Source organism: Neovison vison, chromosome 4 (genome assembly GCF_020171115.1).
Source record: "Neovison vison isolate M4711 chromosome 4, ASM_NN_V1, whole genome shotgun sequence".
Lineage (NCBI taxonomy): Eukaryota > Metazoa > Chordata > Mammalia > Carnivora > Mustelidae > Neogale > Neogale vison.
The window spans coordinates 36,929,374-36,951,521 of NC_058094.1; the positions used below are offsets into that span (position 1 = coordinate 36,929,374).

At 36.6% G+C, this 22,148-nt stretch overlaps 1 protein-coding gene across 2 annotated transcripts in view; it reads left to right on the forward strand.

Annotated features, from left to right (window-relative positions):
• Positions 1-22,148, forward strand: part of RNF19A (ring finger protein 19A, RBR E3 ubiquitin protein ligase) — a 59,557-nt gene that overhangs the window by 17,460 nt on the left and 19,949 nt on the right. For both annotated transcript variants that reach the window (XM_044245207.1, XM_044245205.1), the window contains one exon: positions 10,209-10,976. In XM_044245207.1, coding sequence (XP_044101142.1) covers positions 10,303-10,976 — 674 coding nt within the window. In that variant the 5' untranslated portion in view covers positions 10,209-10,302. The remainder of the gene's footprint in view (positions 1-10,208; positions 10,977-22,148) is intronic.

The window sequence follows — 22,148 nt, forward strand, 5'->3', positions numbered from 1 at the left end:
CAGGGGCTTGCTCATGATATCACTTAAAAACAAGAAAATGACTTTATACTTAGCTGTTCTCTTCAACAGTGCTAATAAATGTTGTTCCATGCTAATAAATGTTATTCCTTCTTTACATGCAGGTTTTTAGAGGTGTAGAACATCTGGGTGTCAGACATCTAAAAAAATTGAAATTAGAAGTTGTAGGTACTTTTTATTCTTATACTTAGTATTTAGACCATCAACACAAAATTTTTGGATTTTCTCTGTGTTTTAACTTTTTCGAGAAGTAACAGAAAAACCTAATTTTAGCTGAATAACAAGCAAAAACAGATCAAGAGTATAAAGGAATTTTCTCTCGGGAAGTGATTTATTGTCTGTAAACATTTTTGCACAGCCCTCTACTTTCCAGAATACCTTCTCATTAGTTTAAATAATTTGGCATGTGGGTAGCTATTAGATGCTATTGAAGTGTTTATGATTAGGAGATGTTTTTTAGGAGAAATCCTAAATCTTTTTTTTTTTTTAAAGATTTTATTTATTTATTTGACAGACAGATCACAAGTAGGCAGAAAGGCAGGCAGAGAGAGAAGAGGAAGCCAGCTCCCCACTGAGCAGAGAGTGAGATGCGGGGCTTGATCCCAGGACCCTGAGATCACAATCTGAGCCAAAGGCAGAGGCCCTAACCCATTGAGCCACTCAGGCGCCCCCTAAATCTATAATTCTTGAAGTGACATAGTGTCAAGATACTTAACATGTTTTATTTCTCCTGAAGCACTCTTGGGATAAAGTCTCTTATTTTTTCACAATGTAAAAAGCTGGATATAGTAAGATTGTATCCCTTGATAAGGATGGTACATTGATAGCAAACTAGAAGTAAAGATATGGATAGAATCCTCAGTTCCTCATTTCCACTTATGTATATTTTGCATCATAATTTATTTAGCCAAAATTTATTAGGCATCTGCTGTAAGTTACACATTGTGTTAGGCACTAGGGATACAAAGCTTGTGTTAATTTCATTTCAGCTAACATTTAGTATAATGCCAGATTCTGTTAGGTACTTCCAGCACTGGTCAACCTCACTTTATTTGCCTCACATCTGTTTGAAGTGAGTGGCATCATTCATATTTTGTAGTGGAGATCACAGACACGGTATTATACTTTATATATGGATTATATAACTAAAAGTAGCTAAACCAGGTCTTGACTCCCAAATTCTCTTTTATACATCCAGTACTGGATTTTTTTTTTTTTTTAATTTGCCCCTCCAGATCCACTCTTAACCCATTTGTGCCTTGCTCTGTGTCCCAGAGGGAGTTGACTTCTAAGAGCTGCCTCATTTGGGCTCATTTGTTGGATTTAGCCAGTGTGAGGCATGGGCTGGATATTGGAGAGCCACAGAGAGAAGCTGGGTATTACTCTTCCAATTACTCTAGCACAGCTTCTCTTCAGTAATTGTTCCTCCTGCCTCTTCATTCCAAAGGGTGGCAGTGGGTTCCTGAGTGCTTTGCCATTCCTGTTTGGTTCCTTTAACCCTGCCCACACTTTCTTCAATGTGCCCTTCAGTTATCTCTTTGAGAGTGCTTTGTGTTTTGCTAGGACCCTGACTGATACATACAGCTTTTCTTAAACAATGGGCTACTATTTGTATGGATTTGAACCTTTTTCCTATTCTTGTCTATCCTGTGTTTATAAATTGAGTATTTAAAATCTGGTACGTATTTTCATTTAAAAGAATATTTTAGGGGCGCGTGGGTGGCTCAGTGGGTTAAGCCTCTGCCGTTGGCTCAGGTTGTGATCTCAGGGTCCTGGGATCCAGCCTGGCATCAGGCTCTCTGCTCAGCAGGGAGCTTGCTTCCCCCTCTCTCTGCCTGCTGCTCTGCCTACTTGTGATCTCTCTCTCTCTCAAATAAATAAAAATCTCTCAAATAAAAATCTTTTAAAAAACGATATTTTAATTGTTGATTAGATGCTTCAGGTGGAATGCTCAATTTCTGTAATGTTTACAAATATAAAAAATAGTGTGGTTTCAAATTAGATGTATTTTACAAGTCAGTACAAAGTTATCAGCACTTTTACTAAATCTTAATTCTACAGAGTTTTGACACATGTTGGTAGAAATACCTTTGTTTTTGAATATTCCTATTTCATAATCCCTCACGTATTCTCAAGAGGTAGAAAAAAAAGTAGGGGCGCCTGTGGGGGGCTCAGTCAGTTAAGCATCTGATGATTTTGGCTCAGGTCATGATCTCAGGGTTTTGAGACTGAGTCCGCATGTTGGGCTCTGCATTGGGCTTTTGAAGGCTGCTTTTTTTTTTTTTTTCCAATTTATTTATTTTCAGAAAAACATTATTCATTATTTTTTTACCGCACCCAGTGCTCCATGCAAGCCGTGCCCTCTATAATACCCACCACCTGGTACCCCAACCTCCCACCCCCCCGCCACTTCAAACCTTTAAGATTCTTTCTCTCCTCTCCCTCTGCTCCTCCCCAGCCCCCCCACAAAAAGTAGAAAAAGGTAAGAATCAAGAGACCTTGACTTTAAAGGGGTATGGACCCTGAACTAGAGAAGGTTAGATGAGGAGGTATGGATCTCTGTCCTTCTCCATACCAGTCTTAGGTTCTGTTCTTCAGCTGAAAACCATTAAAAAAAAAAAAAAAGATCAAAAGTGGGGCCCCTCTGCCAGCAATAAAACTAATTCCCCAACCATTCTTTTTAAACATTTTATTTATTTGTGAGAGAGAAAGAGCAAGCACAGGTACAAGCAGGGGGAGCAGCAGGCAGAGGGAGAAGCAGGCTCTCTGCTGAGCAAGGAGCCCAATGCAGGATTCAATCCCAGGACCCTGGGATCATGACCTGAGCTGAAGGCAGATGCTTAACCGACTGAGCCACTGAGGTGTCTGTCTCCAGCCATTTTCTTTAGGAGCATGAGTGTGTAGCAGCAATTGGTAGTCTTGGTTACTTGTTGGAGTTATGCTATAGTGAGAACAAGGGAAAGGAGAGACCTTTCTCACAGTTTAATTAACAGGTGACTAGAATTCCTTGTGACATTGGTGTAACAATAATTATGATTGTAGATACTTAGTTGAAAATGCATACTTTAGGATCTATTTCTGTTTTATTATTCTTTTCTGTTTCAGTAACTAAACTCTTCTAGTGTCTTTAATTAAAGATCCCTGCTTTTATTTTGGGTATTCCACTAAGCCAATAACCATATGGAGCCCAACTTGAGTTATCTTTTCCCCCTCACTATTTTATGTTATCAGTGCGTTACAGCCTGACAAATCCTTGTGCTAGTACATCAATTTAAAGAGCTTCCAAGATTGGGGATTTTTAGGAGTTGGGGGTATTTCAGATTATGTTATTAGTACATTTACTGCCTTTCATCATCTGCTCCTGCTCTGAAGTTGTGTGAACTATTCTATTACACCATGCAAATGTTTGATTTTATATATAATCTATTCTGTATTTAATACAGTAGACCTGATATTTCTCTTTGTAGACCTAGTATGAACTAACTGGACTATTAAAAAAAAAAAATAGAACAGGGGTGCCTGGGTGACTCAGTGGGTTAAAGCCTCTGCCTTCAGCTCAGGTCAGGATCCCAGGGTCCTGAGATCAAGCCCTGCATTGGGCTCTCTGCTCAGCGGGGAGCCTCCTTCCCTTCCTCTCTCTCTGCCCACTTGTGATCTCTGTCAAATAAATAAATAAATAAAATCTTAAAAAAAGAAAAAAAAGAACACATATGTGCTTAGGAAGTATGACAGTGAACGAACAGACTGATATTTTCTTCTGGTTATGGAATAGTATCATCACTTCAATGACATTGTGTCACTTTAAGAAATACTCATTTGGCTTGCATGGAGCACTGGGTGTGGTGAAAAAATAATGAATACTGTTTTTCTGAAAATAAATAAATTGGAAAAAAAAAGAAATACTCATTTGGCATTTGTTCATGATGTTTCTGTTTATGACACCATCTTGGCTCTGTTAAAGAAATCGCAAATATTCAAGTTCTACCTTAACCTTATTAAAAATTTAAAGATAATCAGAAAAAAGGGGACAAAATGAAGCCATCGGAATTTTAAAAGTTGTGTACGGGGTGCCTGGGTGGCTCAGTGGGTAAGCCTCTGCCTTCGGCTGAGGTCATGATCTCAGGGTCCTGGGATTGAGCCCCACAGCAAGCTCTCTGCTCAGCAGGGAGCCTGCTTCCCCCACTCTCTGCCTGCCTCTCTGCCTACTTGTGATACTCTCTATCAAATAAAATCTTTAAAAAAAAAAGTTGAGTACAGTTTGGTTAGGAGGAGAGAAAGAACGTGACATTTCAGACAGGAGGAATGGTTTGAGTGAGACATGGAGTTTAAGGATAGTTAAGATGAGCCCCAGATGATGTATAAGATGTAATTGTCTTTTATTTTCTGAGGTAATTTTTGATGTCTTGATAGTGACTAGAGAAGTTTTCATGAAGACAGCTGCAAGCAGATAATGGTACTGAGGCCGAGGTATCAGAACACCTTAATTTCCCTTAACCCTATCCTTTACTTACCTTGCAGTATTTACTCTCTGAACTTCAGTTTTCCTGTCAAATAAGTTTAATAAAACTTTTCTTTCGAGCAGTGAGGCTTGGATTAAGACACAGATAAAAAGGACTTTTAAACTCTATAATGGTATTATTATATACAACATAATTTCCCTTCTTTTTCCAACCTGCAAACCAGCCATTTGTTTTAGAACTCAAGTAATATTTTTGTCTTAATGGTGTGTACATTTGAGAGGCAGAACATAATGCAGAATCATATAGTTGATAGTTACTTCAAAAAAAATTGAGTTCAAAAAGAATAGTACTATATTAAATGATGCAAATAATAGGTTTTTATTTTTCACTGGATAATGAAGTCAGCTTTTTCTAAAAATAAGTTCCTGAATCACTGAAGTTTTTTTTTAAATTTCACACATTTTGTTATCTTTACAAATTGGCAGAAGTTCTGTAGTACTTTTTTATTTTCCTTAGTGGTTTAGGGTGTAGTCTTAAAAATCCCAAGTTAGCCAAAGTTCCCTTGATTGAGGCATTCCCAGTATTCAGTTACATGCTTATAGACACTTCTATGGATTATTTCTGCAGAAAAATAGTCATTAAAGTATGTGGATCTTTAAATAAGTCTCATCATCTCTATGCCATAGGTTAAGGGGTACTTCACCATAATCCTTTTGACTGATGATGACTAATAAACTGAGTTGTTTGTTGTTGTTGTTGTTTGATTATTTATTTATGTATTTATTTGACAGAGCAAGTGTGCAAGCAGGGGGAGCTGCAGAGGAGAGGGAGAAGCTGGGGCTGGATCCAAGGGGCTGGATTCCAGTACCTTGGGATCACAGCCTGAACTGAAGGCACACCCTTAACTGACTGAGCCATGCAGGTGCCCCTTGAGTTGTCGTTTTGTTTTTGTTTTGGTTTGGTTTTTTTTGAGTTGTTGTTTTTAATAGAACTTTTATTTTTTGTACCTGACGTAATGAAAAACAAGGAACTTTGTTTCAGAGGCAAAGCCCATGGAGTTTTGTTTTTTAAGTGAGTGTTTTAAGTCTCCTTAGTTTAGTGGTTCTTAATCAGAGTGTGCCACTAAATTATTGACCTAAATATAAAACACACAAACTCTGGACCCCATCCTTATTATTATTGGTTAGCTTTAGGGAAAAATAATTGTTACTGCTTGTGGGGTTCAGTTAGTTGTTTTTTTTGTTTTTTGTTTTTTTTTAACTCTGCAGGAGGCAGAAAGTCAGTATTAGATTGCACTAAACCACAGTGAGATAACCTCATCACATCAGTCAGAATGGCTAAAATTAACCAGTCAGGAAACAACAGGTGTGGGCGAGGATGCAGAGAAAGGGGAACCCTACTACATTGTTTTTGCGAATGCAAGCTGATGCAGCCACTCTGGAAAATGGTTTGGGGGTTCCTTAAAAAGTTGAAAATAGAGCTACCCTATGACCCAGCAATTGCACTGCTGGGTATTTACCCTAAAGATACAAACGTAGTGTCTGAAGGGGCATGTGCATCTGAGTGTTATAGCAGCAATGTTTGTAATAGCTGGACTGTGGAAAGAGCATACATGTCCATCAAAAGCTGAGTGGATAAAGAAGATGTGGTGTGTGTATATACACAATGGAATACTATGCACCCATCAAAAAATAAAATCTTGCCATTTGCAACAACATGGATGGAACTAGAGGGTATTATGCTAAGCAAAATAAGTCAATCAGAGAAAGGCAATTATCATATCATCTTTCTGATACAAGGAATTTGAGAGGCAGGGCAGGAGGTCTGAGGGGAAGGGAGGGCAAAATGAAACAAAATGGGACCGGGGAGGGGAACGAACCATGAGAGACTCTTAACCTCAGGAAACAAACTGAGGGTTGCTGAAGAGGAGGAGGAGGGAGGCATAGGGTGGCTGGGTGATGGACATTGGGGAGGGTATGTGCTTTGTTGAGTGCTGAGAATTGTGTTAAGACTGGTGATTCATAGACCTGTAGCCCTGAAACAAATAATACTTCTATATTAATTTAAAAAAATACTAGATTGTACTTCCCTTAGTAACTATTGTCAGTGATTTCTTAATGTTTTTCCAAAAATTGTGTAAGTATATGTAAGTCTGTGTGGATATATTTTTTCCACAAATGCATTGCTCATATTATATACACTATTTTGAAGTTATTTACTTAGCATTATGTAGAGAGTGCTTTCCATATCATTGCACATAAATCATGGCTGGTTCATTTATTTTTATCAATCCCCTGTTAGATACATAAGTTATTTTCAGGTTTTGTGTGTGGTTTTTTTTGGTTTTTGGTTTTTTTTGTGGGGGGGTCTTGTTTTGTTTGTTTCTATCAACTAGGCTACGGTGAATTTCCTTGCACATTATCTTTGCACACCTGTGTCCTTCCATTTTCTGAAGGATAAGTTTTACATGTGGGATTGCTGGTCAAAGAATACTTCCATTTTGACGTTTCATAATAAGGCTAAATTGGTTTCCCCAAATTGTGCTGATTTGCACTCCTCCCAACAGTATATGAGTTTGTTTTTGTTTTTGTTTTTTTTTAAGATTTTATTATTTATTTGACAGACAGTGAGAAAGGGAACACAAGCAGGGGGAATGGGAGAGGGAGAAGCAGGCTTCCCACTGAGCAGGGAGCCCCATGTGGGGTTTGATCCAAGGACCCTGGGATCATGACCTGAGCTGAAGGCTGACACTTAACAACTAAGCCACCCAGGTGCCCCAGTATATGAGACGTTAACAGTACACGCTTACCAACTTTTTACAACCTTTGTCAATCTAATGTGCACAAAGAGGATATCTAATGTTTGAATTTTTGCTTCTTTAGTTTTGGTTATTATTAAAAACTGTGTTCAATCTTTCTAATTTTTATAATTCTTCAGACATCCTCCTTGTGTCTTTGTTATCAGGTTGTACATCTTTTTCTCATTAATGGTAAAAGCTGTTTGTATGGTAGGGAAATTTTTTCATTGTTATACACATTTTTCTAATTTATCACTGTCTTTCTGCATTATAATATTTTTTACCATGTAGAAATATTCAAGTTTTAGTATTCAGATTTGTTTATTTTTCCTTTGAGCCATATTTGTGTATTTGCGTAATGTTTTAAGGATTTCCTAAATAGGATGAACACATGTTCTAATTTGCTCACTATCCTAGTTTAAATATTAAGAGTACTTCTAACAGCACCTGAATGGCTCAGTTGGTTGAACATCCAACTCTTTTATTGGCTCAGGTCATGATCTGAGGGTTGTGGGATCAAGCCCCATGTCTGGCTCTGGCTCTCCCTGTTACCCACCACCTCTGTACATTTCTCCCCCTGCCTCGCCCCAGCTCAAACTAATAAATCTTAAAAACAAAAAACAAACAAAAAAACCCTACAGGGTTCTCTTTTGGGGGAAAAAAATTACATGTCTGTCAAGTGTCTTAAAATGTATATATATTTTTAAATATTTTATTTATTTATTTGATAGAGAGAGATCACAAGTAGGCAGAGAGGCAGGCAGGCAGAGAGAGAGGGAAGCAGGCTCCCCGCTGAGCAGAGAGCCCGATTCGGGACTCGATCCCAGGACCCTGAGATCATGACCTGAGCCGAAAGCAGCGGCTTAACCCACTGAGCCACCCAGGTGCCCCTTAAAATGTATATTTTGAAAAATTTCCCAGGTGGATACTGATAAGTACCATTGGTTTACTATTTTAAGTGACAGATTCTGATGATAAGTTCCCCAAAGTTGATTACCTCTGTAGTTCTCTTCTGTGAGAAATATATTTCACTGTGGAGTACAGAAGACATTTTGAAATGCAAATTAAAATAAAAACATGGAAGAAAATAACGCAGAAAATTTTAGTAAAACCTACCATTACACCCCATATTTTCCGCAGAATTTGCAGAGAATGCTGCATATAATGAGAAAATATAAACTGATGGACAAGAATAATGTTTGCCTGAGTGAAATGTTTTTCTAGATTTTGTGTTGGGAAATCAATATGACTTTCAAAGGATATGTGTAGATACCAGCTCAGGAAGCTTTTTTTTTTTTAACTCTATGATATAACAATCATTCAGTAAAGTGTATAAACATGAGTTTGTAGGTCATTGTAGTAGTTACTACTACATATGTCAGACTACTACATATGTCAAAGTTCCCTTTGTGCCTCCGCACAAAAGGTATCTATACTCCTGATTTCAGTCATCGTAGATTAGTTCTACCTGGTTTTAAGCTTTCTTTAAATAGAATTATACATACAGTATGCCATCTTTTGTGTGAGACACATTCTTATTTTGTGTAAAGCAGTATTTTGTTCATTTTCATTCATTTCTAATATGCTAGAAAGTGAATATAATTCTATAGTTGGAAGAAGTGTGGGTTGCATCTAGTATTTTGGCTTGTTAATATGCTGCTATTAATATGCTGCTATTAATATTGTTATGTATCTCTTGATGCATGTAGGCATTCATTTCCCTTGTGCAGTTATTTCTGGTAGTGTAATTGGGTAATAAAGTGTCTATATGTTCAAGTTTGGTAGATACCATTAAACAGTTATCCAAAGTAGTTACGCCATTTTACACTCCCACCAGCAATCCACATCTTCGGTAATACTTGGAAATGTCAGTCTGAATTTAAGCCATTCTGCTAGATGTGTATCTCATTGTGGCTTTAATCTGTATCTCCCTGATGACAGATGTTGTTGAGCACTTTTTCATATCCTTTTGTTAAATGCCTGTTAAATCCCTTGCCCATTTTCTTTTTGTCTGTTTTGTCTTAATATGTAAGTGTTATCCACACTCTGGGTACTTGGTCCTTTATTAGTTATAAGTGGCAACTGTCTTGTCCCACTCTCTTGAATACCATCTCTTGAGTTTATTGTATTCCAATTTGTCAGTCTTTTCTTTTATGGTTAGTACTTTTGTATGTTTAAGAAGTCTTTTCACAGAAATATTCTCTGTTGACTTCTAGAAGCTTTATGATTTTACTTTTCATACTTAGATCTGCGAACCAAATGGAATTGATTTTTATGCACCTGGTGAGCTATAGGTTAAGTTCCTCTTCTCAGATGGTAACCAGTAAAACAATAGTATGTTTTGTTTTTGAAAAGGCTATTGTTGCCTTTGACGTAACTCTAGTATCCACATATACTTGGGACCTTTTCTGGACTGTGTTGTGCTCCATTGGTCTTTGTATCCAGCATTGTGATGTACCACAATGTTGTCTTAATTCCTGCAACTTTCTAAGTTTCTAATTTTCTGCATTTGGCAGGGTAAGAGCACACACACACTTCACTTTTCTTCAAGATTGTATAAGCTATACTTAGTAATCCTTTGTGTCTACATGTATATTTTATAGTCAGTTAAACTCTGAAAAGCAGTGGGGAATCATTGAAGTCTCAGTGAAAATGGTCAAAGATTTTTATGAGATTTTAATAATGGTAAGGTCAGCTCAAATCTAGTTTTTTTATTAAGATTAAAGAATATACTTGTTTTAGTGCTAACTATATATTCTTACATTCTCATGTAGACTACTCAGTAAATTAAATTGGTGTTATTGAAAAAACCCTAATGACTAAAGAACATACTACTGGTTTGAAGTTTCGTAGTAAGGTTGTAAGTTTATTTAAAAATCATGCACACTAAGAATATAAATAAAATTTTCTTGGTGTTATGTTTTGTTTTTCAGACCATCTATGATAACAGTCTTCTGTAAGTCAAGCTTTTTCAAGAATTCGCTGAAGGAACCAAGTAGGATTCTCTTACATCATGACTTAATCTGAATGCAAGAACAAGAAATAGGTTTCATTTCTAAATATAATGAAGGGCTGTGTGTAAACACAGACCCTGAGTCAATTCTAATGAACATTTTAGACATGAGTTTACATCGGCAAATGGGTTCAGATCGTGATCTTCAGTCTTCTGCTTCATCTGTGAGCTTGCCTTCAGTGAAAAAGGCACCCAAAAAAAGAAGAATTTCAATAGGCTCTCTGTTTCGGAGAAAAAAGGATAACAAACGTAAATCCAGGGAGCTAAATGGCGGGGTGGATGGAATTGCAAGCATTGAAAGTATACATTCTGAAATGTGTACTGATAAGAACTCCATTTTCTCTACAAATACCTCCTCTGACAATGGATTAACTTCTATCAGCAAACAAATTGGAGACTTTATAGAGTGCCCTTTGTGCCTTCTGCGGCATTCTAAGGACAGATTTCCTGAGATCATGACTTGTCATCATAGATCTTGTGTGGATTGCTTACGACAATATCTAAGGATAGAAATTTCTGAAAGTAGAGTTAATATCAGTTGCCCAGAATGTACTGAACGGTTTAATCCCCATGATATTCGCTTGATATTAAGTGATGATGTCTTGATGGAAAAATATGAAGAATTTATGCTTAGACGGTGGCTTGTTGCAGATCCTGATTGTAGGTGGTGTCCAGCTCCAGACTGTGGGTAAGATTTTGTTTGGTTTTTCTTGAGTTAGTATTTTTTTCTGTGGATAAAATAAGAGTTAGCTGTTCCTCAAAAGAGAAATCTTAACACGTCAGGTGTGATTCGTTATTCAGTAGACAAATGTACATAGAGGGCATACCATGTGCCAGGCTCAATGTTAGATGCAAATAGCAGGAATATTATCTTACTCATTTTTATATTGTGTCTCATCGCATACTCATTTGAACATTTCTGGAAGAAAGGGATAAGTTGGTAGAGTACAGGGTCTGGGTTGTGTGCAAAATTGATTATCCCTCTAATTTGGAAAATTGTTATTTTAGTGTAGCAGATGAAATGATCGGGGGTTTTGTTTGGTTTTGGTTGTATAAACTCAAATGACCCTTTCAGAAGACACCTTAATGTGTGCACAATGTCATGTGTTCATGTTGGTATGACGTAAGTATTGCTAATATAAAGATTTAAAATATTTTTTCTTATACATTTGATTATGTTAACAGTATCTTCTGTTTATAGAGCATTTCCTATGTAGGGTTGTCAGAACTATGAATAAATAGTCTTATGCTTTTCAAGAATAACAAAGGCTGTAAACATTGGATGTTATCATTAGTAAACTAGAGATTATGTATAAGTAAGAGTTGGGGGAAAACCCAGAGCTTTCAATATTATCTGGGTATAATCAGAAATAAGGGTAGAATGTGAGTTCAGTTTCTCAGATGAAGTTTCAGTATTCATCATCTGAATCAAATCTATTATTAAAAGCTTGTTGCGTAGCAACTTTTCAGATTGCATCTAGCCTATATCTCATTCCAAATGAGAAAATTAATAGTATGTTACCAGCCTTTGCAAATCCCAACCAGTTTTCCCAGGTATAACTAAACTTTTTAACTGTCTACCAGGGATTTCAGTGGAAATAACATATTAAAAATATTACTGATTATTTGACATTTTATGAATTCATTAGTTGTGTGAAGTACTTAGAAATATAATTCATTATCACATTTGAACGGTGCTCTCCTCTAATGCAGGGAGCTTGTACTAGAATATAAATAATAAAATAATATTATAAAGATACTTTCTAAACTGAGCCAAGGTTGACTGTGCTTACAGGTGTATGATAGAAGCAAACTCTGGGAGCCCTGAAGAGATAAACTCTCAAGAAAAAGATTGGAAGAAATCTTGATAATGAACAGTACCTTTAAAAATAACTTGAGCAGGAGACAGTATCCGGTCAAAAGAACAGCTTGCATACAGTTGTATCACTCTTGGTCCCGTGGACCTCTGCACAACATTGTCACTGGTGCAAGCGTGCATTCATTAGATTTCAACTTGGACAACAAATTTTATGTTAACACACTTTTTGCAAATCATTATAGCAAATACTCCTTCAAGAGTTCAAATAGTGAGGAATATACCTATATGCTGTGTTTTGTCTGGAGAAAGAGTGTGGTTTTCTGTCTCTCATGGAACTCCAGGGTAAAAAGTACTTCCCAAGTTCTTCAAGCATTTAATGGTTTGGTTGCCTTTTTTTTTTTTTTTAAAGATTCATTTATTTATTTGTCAGAGAGAGAGCGTGCACACAAGCAGGGGGACAGTAGGCAGAGGGAGAAGCAGGCTCCCCACTGATCAAGGATCCCGATATGGGACTCAATTCCAGGTTCCTGGAATCATGATGTGAGCCAAAGGCAGATGCCTAACTAACTGAGCTACCCAAGCATCCCCATTTAATAGTTTTAAAAGAAAAAGTTTGAAAATGATGGCATGAATTAAAAGGCTTAAGTGTCAGAAGCTATGGCCCCAAGAGATTGAGGCAGTAAATCCTGGGCACAAATTTTTTGGCCACTAAATAGATATATTCTCTTGAGCTGAGTTGATTGATCATGTGTTCCTAATGGATATCAATTGTATTAACTTAATAGAACACAATAGATACAGCTGACACAGATTCTTATTTAGATAAGAATTTGATTTTAGGGGAAACATGCTAAACCAACTGAGAAAGGATTGATTTTTTTCAACATACAGAATTGTGAAAGTAGCTGTTTGAGGGGGGGAAAATACGATTATCTCCACACATAACACACCAAAGCAAAATCAAAACAGATTATAAAGGAAAGTTTTATAAATAAAAGGGAAAATTTTAAATTAAAAGAAAATATAAGTGGAAGATTAGCTCACCAGCTGCCATGTTATTATTAAAATTGAATACACATTTACCCTGTAACTTAGAAGATTCACTCCTAGTGAAATACCTTGAAGAAATTCTTGTATGCCAGGAGACATCTAGTTAGGAGACATGTTTAAGAATGTTCATTAAAAAAGGGAACTGTTTTCAAAAAAAAAAAAAAAAAAAAGAATGTTCATAATAGGCACACCTAGGTGGTACATCGCAACTCTTGGTTTCAGCTCAGGTAGTGATCTCAAGGTGGTAAGATCAGGGCCTGCCTCCACTCTGCACTTAGCAGGGAGTCTGCTTGAGATTCTCCCTCTGCCCCTCCGCCTCATGCACTTTCTAAAATAAATAAATCTTAAAAAAAAAAAAAGAATGTTCATGATAGCAAACAAGAAAAAAAGTGTTCGTTAACAGTAAAATGGATGAATATATTTAGTTTCATGGTTACCTATTAAGAGGAGGTTGTGAACTTGAAGGAGCAATCAAGAGGCTTCTAAAGCCACTGATAAATGTGGTAAAACCATAGGTTCTGACTTGCCAGAGATAGTTCGGTTTTGCTCGCATTACTCTTCTCAAGTGTTTTAGTTTGGGTTGTTAATTATATGATCACCTTACTGATACTTTTCTTAGTTTGCGTGGTAGATACGGGGTATTTATTTTTATTTATAAATCCTTTTTGTATGGGTGACATTTTTCAGTAAAATTTAAAGATGTTTCATAAGCTCATACTTTGTGTTATTTTTGCCCACTTTCTTCTTACTGAGACTTCATTGTCAGAGAGTAAAATGGCTTAGGGGCATGTAGGTGATTCAGTTGGTTAAGTGTCTAACTCTTGATTTTGGCTAAAGTCATAATCTCAAAGGTGTGGAATTGAGCCCTGCATTGGGCTCAGGTTCAGTCTGCTTGTCTGTTTCCCTCTGCTCCTCCCCCAGCTCGCTCTCTCTCTTTCTCTCAAATAAATGAATAAAATCTTTAAAAAAAAAAAAAAGCAAAATAGCTTAATATTTTAAATATTTTGGAGAAGATAAATGTTAAGTGTAAAATATAAAATAATAGAAACAGCTACTTTAATAAATTCTGTTATTATGAACACAACTACTTGATTGCTATGTAAGTTTAACAAAGAATTAGCCTTGGTTAATTTGACTATAAATTAACTCTTGGTTTCGTGGTTGTCAATAGTCTTACCCTCAAAGGGCAAAGAAAACATGTCAGCATTACTTCGTAATGTATTGTCATTTATATTTGATTTATGTTGTCTCTAGATTAAGAGCATATTTTATATACTTGATTACATTGTAGGTTTTATGATTGCATTACATAGAAACTGTCATCCAGTAGCAGAAAATTTATATATGTACTTTGAGAATGGAATGCTACGTAAGCCTTGATTAAAGGTTTCAGTTTTACTTACCATGAGCATTTAGATCTGATTTTAAATGTCTGTCCTATCATGTTGTTATAAGGCTTGGGGTAGACCTCTAATTTTATGACTAACATAATTCCTGGCACACAGCAAGTTTTTTGTAGCTCTTATTTATAATTACTTGTGTCCATTTCTTTTTTTTTTTTTTTAAAGATTTTATTTATTTATTTGACAGAGAGAAATCACAAGTAGGCAGAGAGGCAGGCAGAGAGAGAGGGGGAAGCAGGCTCCCTGCTGAGCAGAGAGCCCGATGCGGGACTCGGTCCCAGGACTCTAAGATCATGACCCAAGCCGAAGGCAGCGGCTTAACCCACTGAGCCACCCAGGCGCCCCACTTGTGTCCATTTCTTAAGTTACGCCTTAATTTTTAAAAATCAGACAGTTACTCATATATTTAAAGTACCTGTGTGCCAGGTACTTGGAAACTTAATAATGAATAAAAGACAAAAATCCCTCCCCCCTGGAACTTATTAAAATCTTTGGATCCACAGAGAGACATATTTTATTTAGAATCCATTTATTATTTAAATCTGGCATAAAGAATACTGGTAAATAAATGCCTGATTATCTGTCAGTGAGTAAAGGAAATACTTAACTAGCTAGAACCGTTGACATGTATATAGTATTTAACCCCTTCTATTGTACAACACACTTGAAAGACTTTTTTCTAGAAATGCTGTATGTAAAATTGTGAATTTTTTTGCATATGATATTTATTAATCTGACCATTTTCTGTATCTGACATTAATTTTACTTAAACATGTAGTTTAACATACTTTGAGAAATATTGCCCTTAGCTTAGAGGAGAAAGAAAAGCTGACCTGGTTTCTATTTGAGATCCCTCAGGTTTTCTGACCTAATATTCTTTCTACTCTTATGAGGGCCAGGACAAATTGAACTTGTTTTAAAAGACAGTATTTCAGAAAAGTCCTCTTGAGAAGGAGCCAAACCTGTGTGCTTTGATTTAACCAGGATGAAGTTTGCAAAACTGCTGCTATAACATGCAGTCTACACAGGCTCAGAAAAGAATCTGGCCATGACTAGGGAGATGTGTTGGGGCAAGGTGAGGGGCACATAGGAAGGAATGCATAGAACTTGTCTTGAGTAAAAATACCTGATTACCTTCTGCCCAGGTAGCCTAGTTTATACATTGCAGGCAGACAGCAAAAAGTTGGCATTTTAGTGTTTGTCATCACGTGTTTCAGTTGGCCACCCTTCTACCAGCACACATTATCCCATGTGAGTGTTACCTCATGTGAGTGCTTCTGACTTTGCTGGGGAGCTTTGAATATACAAGAACATTTATAATACAAGAATATAGTTAATGATTTAATAATGTCTGTGAGCCTTTCAAGGGCAAAAAAGAAAAAAGTATTTGATTTTTCTTTGTAATTGCTGGTTTAGACATGCTCAATAAAGTGTTGTTGAATGAATCAATCTGACTGTATGCCACTAATATAAATCATACATCATAGGAGCTATCAATAAGCCATTTTATTTTACTTTTTTTTCCAATAAGCCATTTTAAAGCAATGTGATCAACTGTAATCAGGTTTGTGTAGTGTCAAACTGGCTGACATTTAAATGATTTTGAATAATAATTTATTCTGGTGGAGGATACTATTCATAATGGATTTAAAAAATGGTATCGGGGGCGCCTGAGTGGCTCAGTGGGTGAAAGCCTCTGCCTTCGGCTTAGGTCATGATCCCAGGGTCCTGGGATCAAGCCCCACTTCGGGCTCTCTGCTCAGCGGGGAGCCTGCTTCCTCCTCTCTCTCTGCCTGCCTCTCTGTCTACTTGTGAACTCTGAGTGTCAAATAAATAAATAAAATATTTTTTTTTAAAATGGTATCGGCTTAGGAACTAAACAATATATATTTTTAAATTCCAGTTAATCTTCATATAGCTCTTATTTCCACCCTACAAAGAAAGGTTTTAGCCATAACTTGACCATCTTTTGACATGCTGAAAGTGCTTTTGTAGGCTGACCTTTTAGAAATTTTATACAGAGAACAGATGTAACTTGTGATTTTCTCCAGAGGAAACAAATACATGTGACTTAGGAAACAGCAGGTTTTGTGTATAGGAAGCCATAATGAGTATAAACTGTGTTTCAGTGGAAGTTGTAATTGATAACTAATGACAGATTGTATCTGTTAGAATAGACATTCATAAAAGTATTCTAAGACTTTGAGCTTAGAGTTTAAAAATTCCTTGAGCTGAGAGTTTGCTCTTTTTAATTTATTCTTCCTAACCATAAAATTGGTCTAGATATATTTTAATGCTCTGCAATTCAGTATATACTGCTGCTACACCAATCATTGTTAAATGATACTGAAATTTTTGGTGGTTTTAAGGGAATCAATAAAAAATAACATACCCTCAAACCCTCAGTCAGAACCAAGTGGATATGTAGGAGACATGTCAGCTCTACTAAAGAATGTGGCTTTAGTTATGCAGCCGGAATGGCTTGCACCCTTGAATTAGACTGACTTCTCCAAATAGACTGGACAGTTCTTGACAATTCCCCTGTAGCATGTAGTGGAAAGCACAACAGAAGGCATCCTCTAGAGGAAGCAGCTCATGAAAGAGGGAACCGGGAGATGAGCCTCACTTTATCTAGACCTTCTCCCAAACATTTTAAACAAGTCACTCCTCTATCGAGTAATGTAACTTCTAGCAAGTAGAAACATAAACCTGTTGATTTTGATGCAAAACTTGACTTTCCCCTCTAACTGGATCAAACAGTATTTGTGATTATATTTTCTTTGTTCTCTAAAGGTTTTGTTAAAGCTTTACTTTTGGGGGGCAGGGGTCTTTGATGCCTGGATAATCTTTCTTCATTCTTTTTCCTCATTTTTTAATTAAAATTTTTGTTGTGGAGTATTATGTTTATCTTAGGATTAGATTTTGTTTTAGGTATAGTTTGTTCTTATTACTTGTTCCTTGATAAGGAATTTAGTATAGACACAATACAGTACCCTAGCTGTTATCCCTACTTGCTCTGTTATCAATGATGTAATTTGTAGAACTCTAGTACTGTGAGACTCTCCCAGGAAATAGACGCCATGGTGAAATAAATTCTGGAAATAGTGCACACTATATACTGATCACTGGCATGTTAAAAATTCTTTTAGCGGGGTGCCTGGGTGGCTCAGTGGGTTAAGCCTCTCCCTTCGGCTCAGGTCATGATCTCAAGGTCCTGGGATCAAGCCCCACATCTGGCTCTCTGCTCGGCAGGGAGCCTGCTTCCTCTCTCTCTCTCTGCTTACTTGTGATCTCTCTCTGTCAAATAAATAAATAAAATCTTTTTAAATAAATTCTTTTAGCAAATCCTGTAGTTAAAAAAGAAAAAAATGAAAAAGTGCTTTAATTTTGCTTAGCATTTTTCTAACTTGACCACTGAGTACTTCCTTAGTATAGACCTCCTGTTGCCACTCCAGTGAACAGAAAATATTTCTGGAAAGACTGTCCTATTTCAGTTCCTGTTTCTCTTTTCCCCACTTTCTTCTTGTCCCTCCACTCTGCTAAATAGGAAGATTTAAACATTTTTAAGTAAAGATAGACATGGAAGAATAGAGATGGAAAGTAAGACTTGAGTTAAATAATCATAGAAGGACAAGGAGCCATCTTTTAAACCAAGATTTGGATACTGTTCAAGCCAAAGATCTTAGGTTAACTAGTATTGCTCAGTTATCCCTGACATTCTGCTGAGGGTGTTCCTTTCCCATATAACACTTAATGCACCAGAACAGAGATACTCCTGACATTTTTCTTTAAAGGAAGCATTTTTTTTTAAGATTTTATTTATTTATTTGACAGAGATCACAAGTAGGCAGAGAGGCAGGCAGAGAGAGAGAGGAAGGGAAGCACGCTTCCTGCTGAGCAGAGAGCCCCATGCGGGGCTCCATCTCAGGACCTTGGGACCATGACCCAGGCCGCAGAGGCTTTAACCCACTGAGCCACCCAGGCGCCCCAAAGGAAGCATTTTATATTTAATTTAGTTTTACCATTTGCTTCCATTGTAATTTGACAGCTGTTTTCCAATGGAAAATAAGTTTGACTCCCACACAATGAAAATCATCAAGAGGCCTAACATTCTGTTTTCAATATGTGAATGCTAGTTACATTTAATTCTTGCTATATTATAAAATATGCCTATCAAAGTTATTATTAAGATTGAATGTTTATGAAAATTTACATAGTAAGCACTCAATAACTGTTAATAAGAAAAAACTGATAGACTCTCAACTTTTAGTTATCAAAATATACATTCATGAAAAATAGTTAGGATTATTAAAGATAAACCTGTTTTTCTTTATAACTTGTACAGATTGAATGGGACTTGAATGTTTAATTCTGGGATAGGATCTCTCAGCTTTTCCTTTAAAAAGGAGATACTAGGAAGTAGCATAAACAAGTTTGAGGTACTTTATCTCTGATATTTGAGTACATAATGATGATGTCCCATGAATGAATTCTCTTTCCCTTTCCCTCATTCTTTCCACAACACACAGTTTTATTTAAAGATCACAGTCTTTTTTTTTTAAGATTTTATTTATTTATTTCACAGAGAGATTAGATTACAAGTAGGCAGAGCAGCAGACAGAGAGAGGGGGAAGCAGGCTCCCCGCTGAGCAGAGAGCCCGACGCGGGGCTCCATCCCAGGACCCTGGGATCATGACCTGAGCTGAAGGCAGAGGCTTAACTCACTGAGCCACCCAGGTACCCCTAAATATCACAACTCTTTTTTATTATGATATCCTAATTTCTGAGATGCATCAGACCTACATTTATTTTCAACAAATGCCAAATGACCAGACAAATAGTACTTCTCCAGGGCCAATTTCAAATATCATAATTAAGATGTGATGAATTTATGGGATACAAAAGTAAATGTAAAATTTTATTTTAAAAAATAATCAAATGTTAAATACTTGACATCATGCAGAAATGCTAGTCTACTTTTCAACTCTTTAGTTTGCTCCAGATAATTATACTGCATATATTTTAAAAATCTAAATAGGTATTCACTGTTTATAAACAGTTATTCTCAACAAGTTTAAGTCACTGTAGGGAATTTTTATCTTAAAGCAACTTATAATGCTGTTTTGAAGTTTGATTATTGAGATTAAAATGTTTTGAGACCTCAGTTTTCACACCATACCCTTTCATGTTTTCATGAATTACACACCAGATGTGGAAATTATCTTGTCATGAAAGTTTAAAATAGCAAAGCTGACATTCTGCTTTTAATTCTTTTTAAGATTCTAGACCTTCTTTAAGAATTCCCTAATAGGGCTTTTTCTTAAAAGACCCATAGCTTGGGTGCCTGGGTAGCTCAGTCGTTGGGCATATGCCTTAGGCTCAGGTCATGATCCCAAAGTCCTGGGATTAAGCCCCACATTGAGCTCCCTGCTTCGTGGGAAGCCTCCTTATCCTCTCCCACTTCCCCTGCTTGTGTTCCCTCTCTTGTTGTGTCTCCGTCTGTCAAATAAAAATCTTTAAAAAAAAAAAAAAGACTCATAGCTTAAATCATTGATTAAAAATTAAGTCAGTTCTTAAGTTTTGTTTAGTGATATGGTGGTATACTGAACAACCTATAAAGGTTAGAATTATATAACCGGGTGCCTGGGTGGCTCAGTTGGTTAAGCTTCTGCCTTCAGCTCAGGTCATGATCTCAGGGACCTGGGATAGAGCCCTGCATCGGGCTCCCAGGTTGGTGAAGAGCCTGTTTCCCCCTCTTCCTTTGCCTGTCTCTCTGCCTACTTGTGATCTCTCTCTCTCTCTGCCAAATAAATGAAATCTTTTTTAAAAAAAGAATTATGATATAACCTATTTCTGTTAATCTGCCTTGTGTATTTTTATATTTATTTACTCAGAAAGACTATATTATTCCTAAATTTAGTTCTGGCACTCCAGTGTTCATATTAACTACAAATCTATATCCCTGTTTTAATGAATTGAAAGTTAAGTTTATATCTAAACTTGGCTTTCACAGGTCTCACTAATAATTACTTTATTTTATTCTTAAACACAATGTGCATTCATACTTCAGTTCTCCAGTAAAATTTCACCAGATGAAGCAGTAAGATTTTTTATTCTGTATCTAGAATGCCTGCCAATGTTTGTTTTGTTTTGTTTTGTTTTGTTTTTAAGAATTATTTCAGAGAGTGAAAGAGCACAGGGGGGAGGGACAGAGGGAGGGGAGAGAGTCTCAAGCAGACTCCACACTGAGCCCAGAGACCAGCAAGCCCAACACAGGGCTTGATCTCCCAACTCTGAGATCATGATGTGAGCCAAAACCAAGCGTCAGACACTTAACCAACTGCTCCATCCAGGCGCCTTCCATACATTATTTCTATTGATATAGAAAGGATAATAACTGTGGGTCACATGGTCATTAATCAAGTACAGATGCAGAGGTACTGGAACTGTCATTGAAATGGGGAATTGCTTGTTTGGCATTCTAAAGATCAAGGCTAAAGCTAAAGTTGACTTTGGCTGAATGCTGAAGTATTTGAATCCTGTTTTATGTTTTGGTAAGACTTAGTTGTAGGGAGGTTATGTGATTTAATGAGACTATACAGATAATAAGTGGTGGAAGTGGTATTTTGACCAGGTAACCTAAACTTTTCTGCCTTATATATTGTGACTGACCTTAACAAACAGTTGGTCTTAGCGTCATCGTCCCTTGCACACACACAGATTTCCCCATGTCCCTCTCCTTCCCTCCTTCCTTCAAGAAAAGCTAGGATAGAAAAGAGTTACAGAAGAGAGCATCATTTCCTTTTCAGTGAAATTACTATTTTAAAGACTGCTTAGCATTATAATTTGATAGAAAATAAAGTGTTGAGTCTTTGAGGACTTTTTTCTTTTTATGAGTAACTGCAATGAACTACTTTCCCTCAGGAAAAGTAAACTTGGCTAAATTACCCCATGTTGATAAATAAGTTGTCTTTAATTTAATCATGCTTGGACACATTTATGATTATGTTGGTAACTGGAGAATCGGTCTATCAAAAATAAAATGGAATTTAAGATGTAAAATTTAAGTTTAAAAAGTAAGATAACTAAGGGAGCAACAGGTCCCAAAAGTGGAGGAACTTCCTGACTCTTAAAATTTTATGATTTTACACATTATCTGGAAATTTGCCTGGGTGGCTCAGTGGGTTAAGCCGCTGCCTTCGGCTCAGGTCATGATCTCAGGGTCCTGGGATCGAGTCCCGCATCGGGCTCTCTGCTCGGCGGGGAGCCTGCTTCCTCCTCTCTCTCTGCCTGCCTCTCTGCCTGCTTGTGATCTCGCTCTGTCAAATAAATAAATAAAATCTTTAAAAAAAAAAAATCAGTTACAGTTACTATTTAAATTTTATTGCCAATAACAAGAGGAACCCTGAAAACTCCCTTAAATTTCCAGCCCAAAGGAAATATTTGCTATTTTAAAAAGCTCTTATACATAGATAAGACTTGTTTGTCTTTCAAAGAGAACCAGAACACCAGACATTTTTTATTTTAAGTTTTATTGAGATAATTGTAGATTCATGTGTAGTTATTAGAAATAATAAAGAGAAATCCT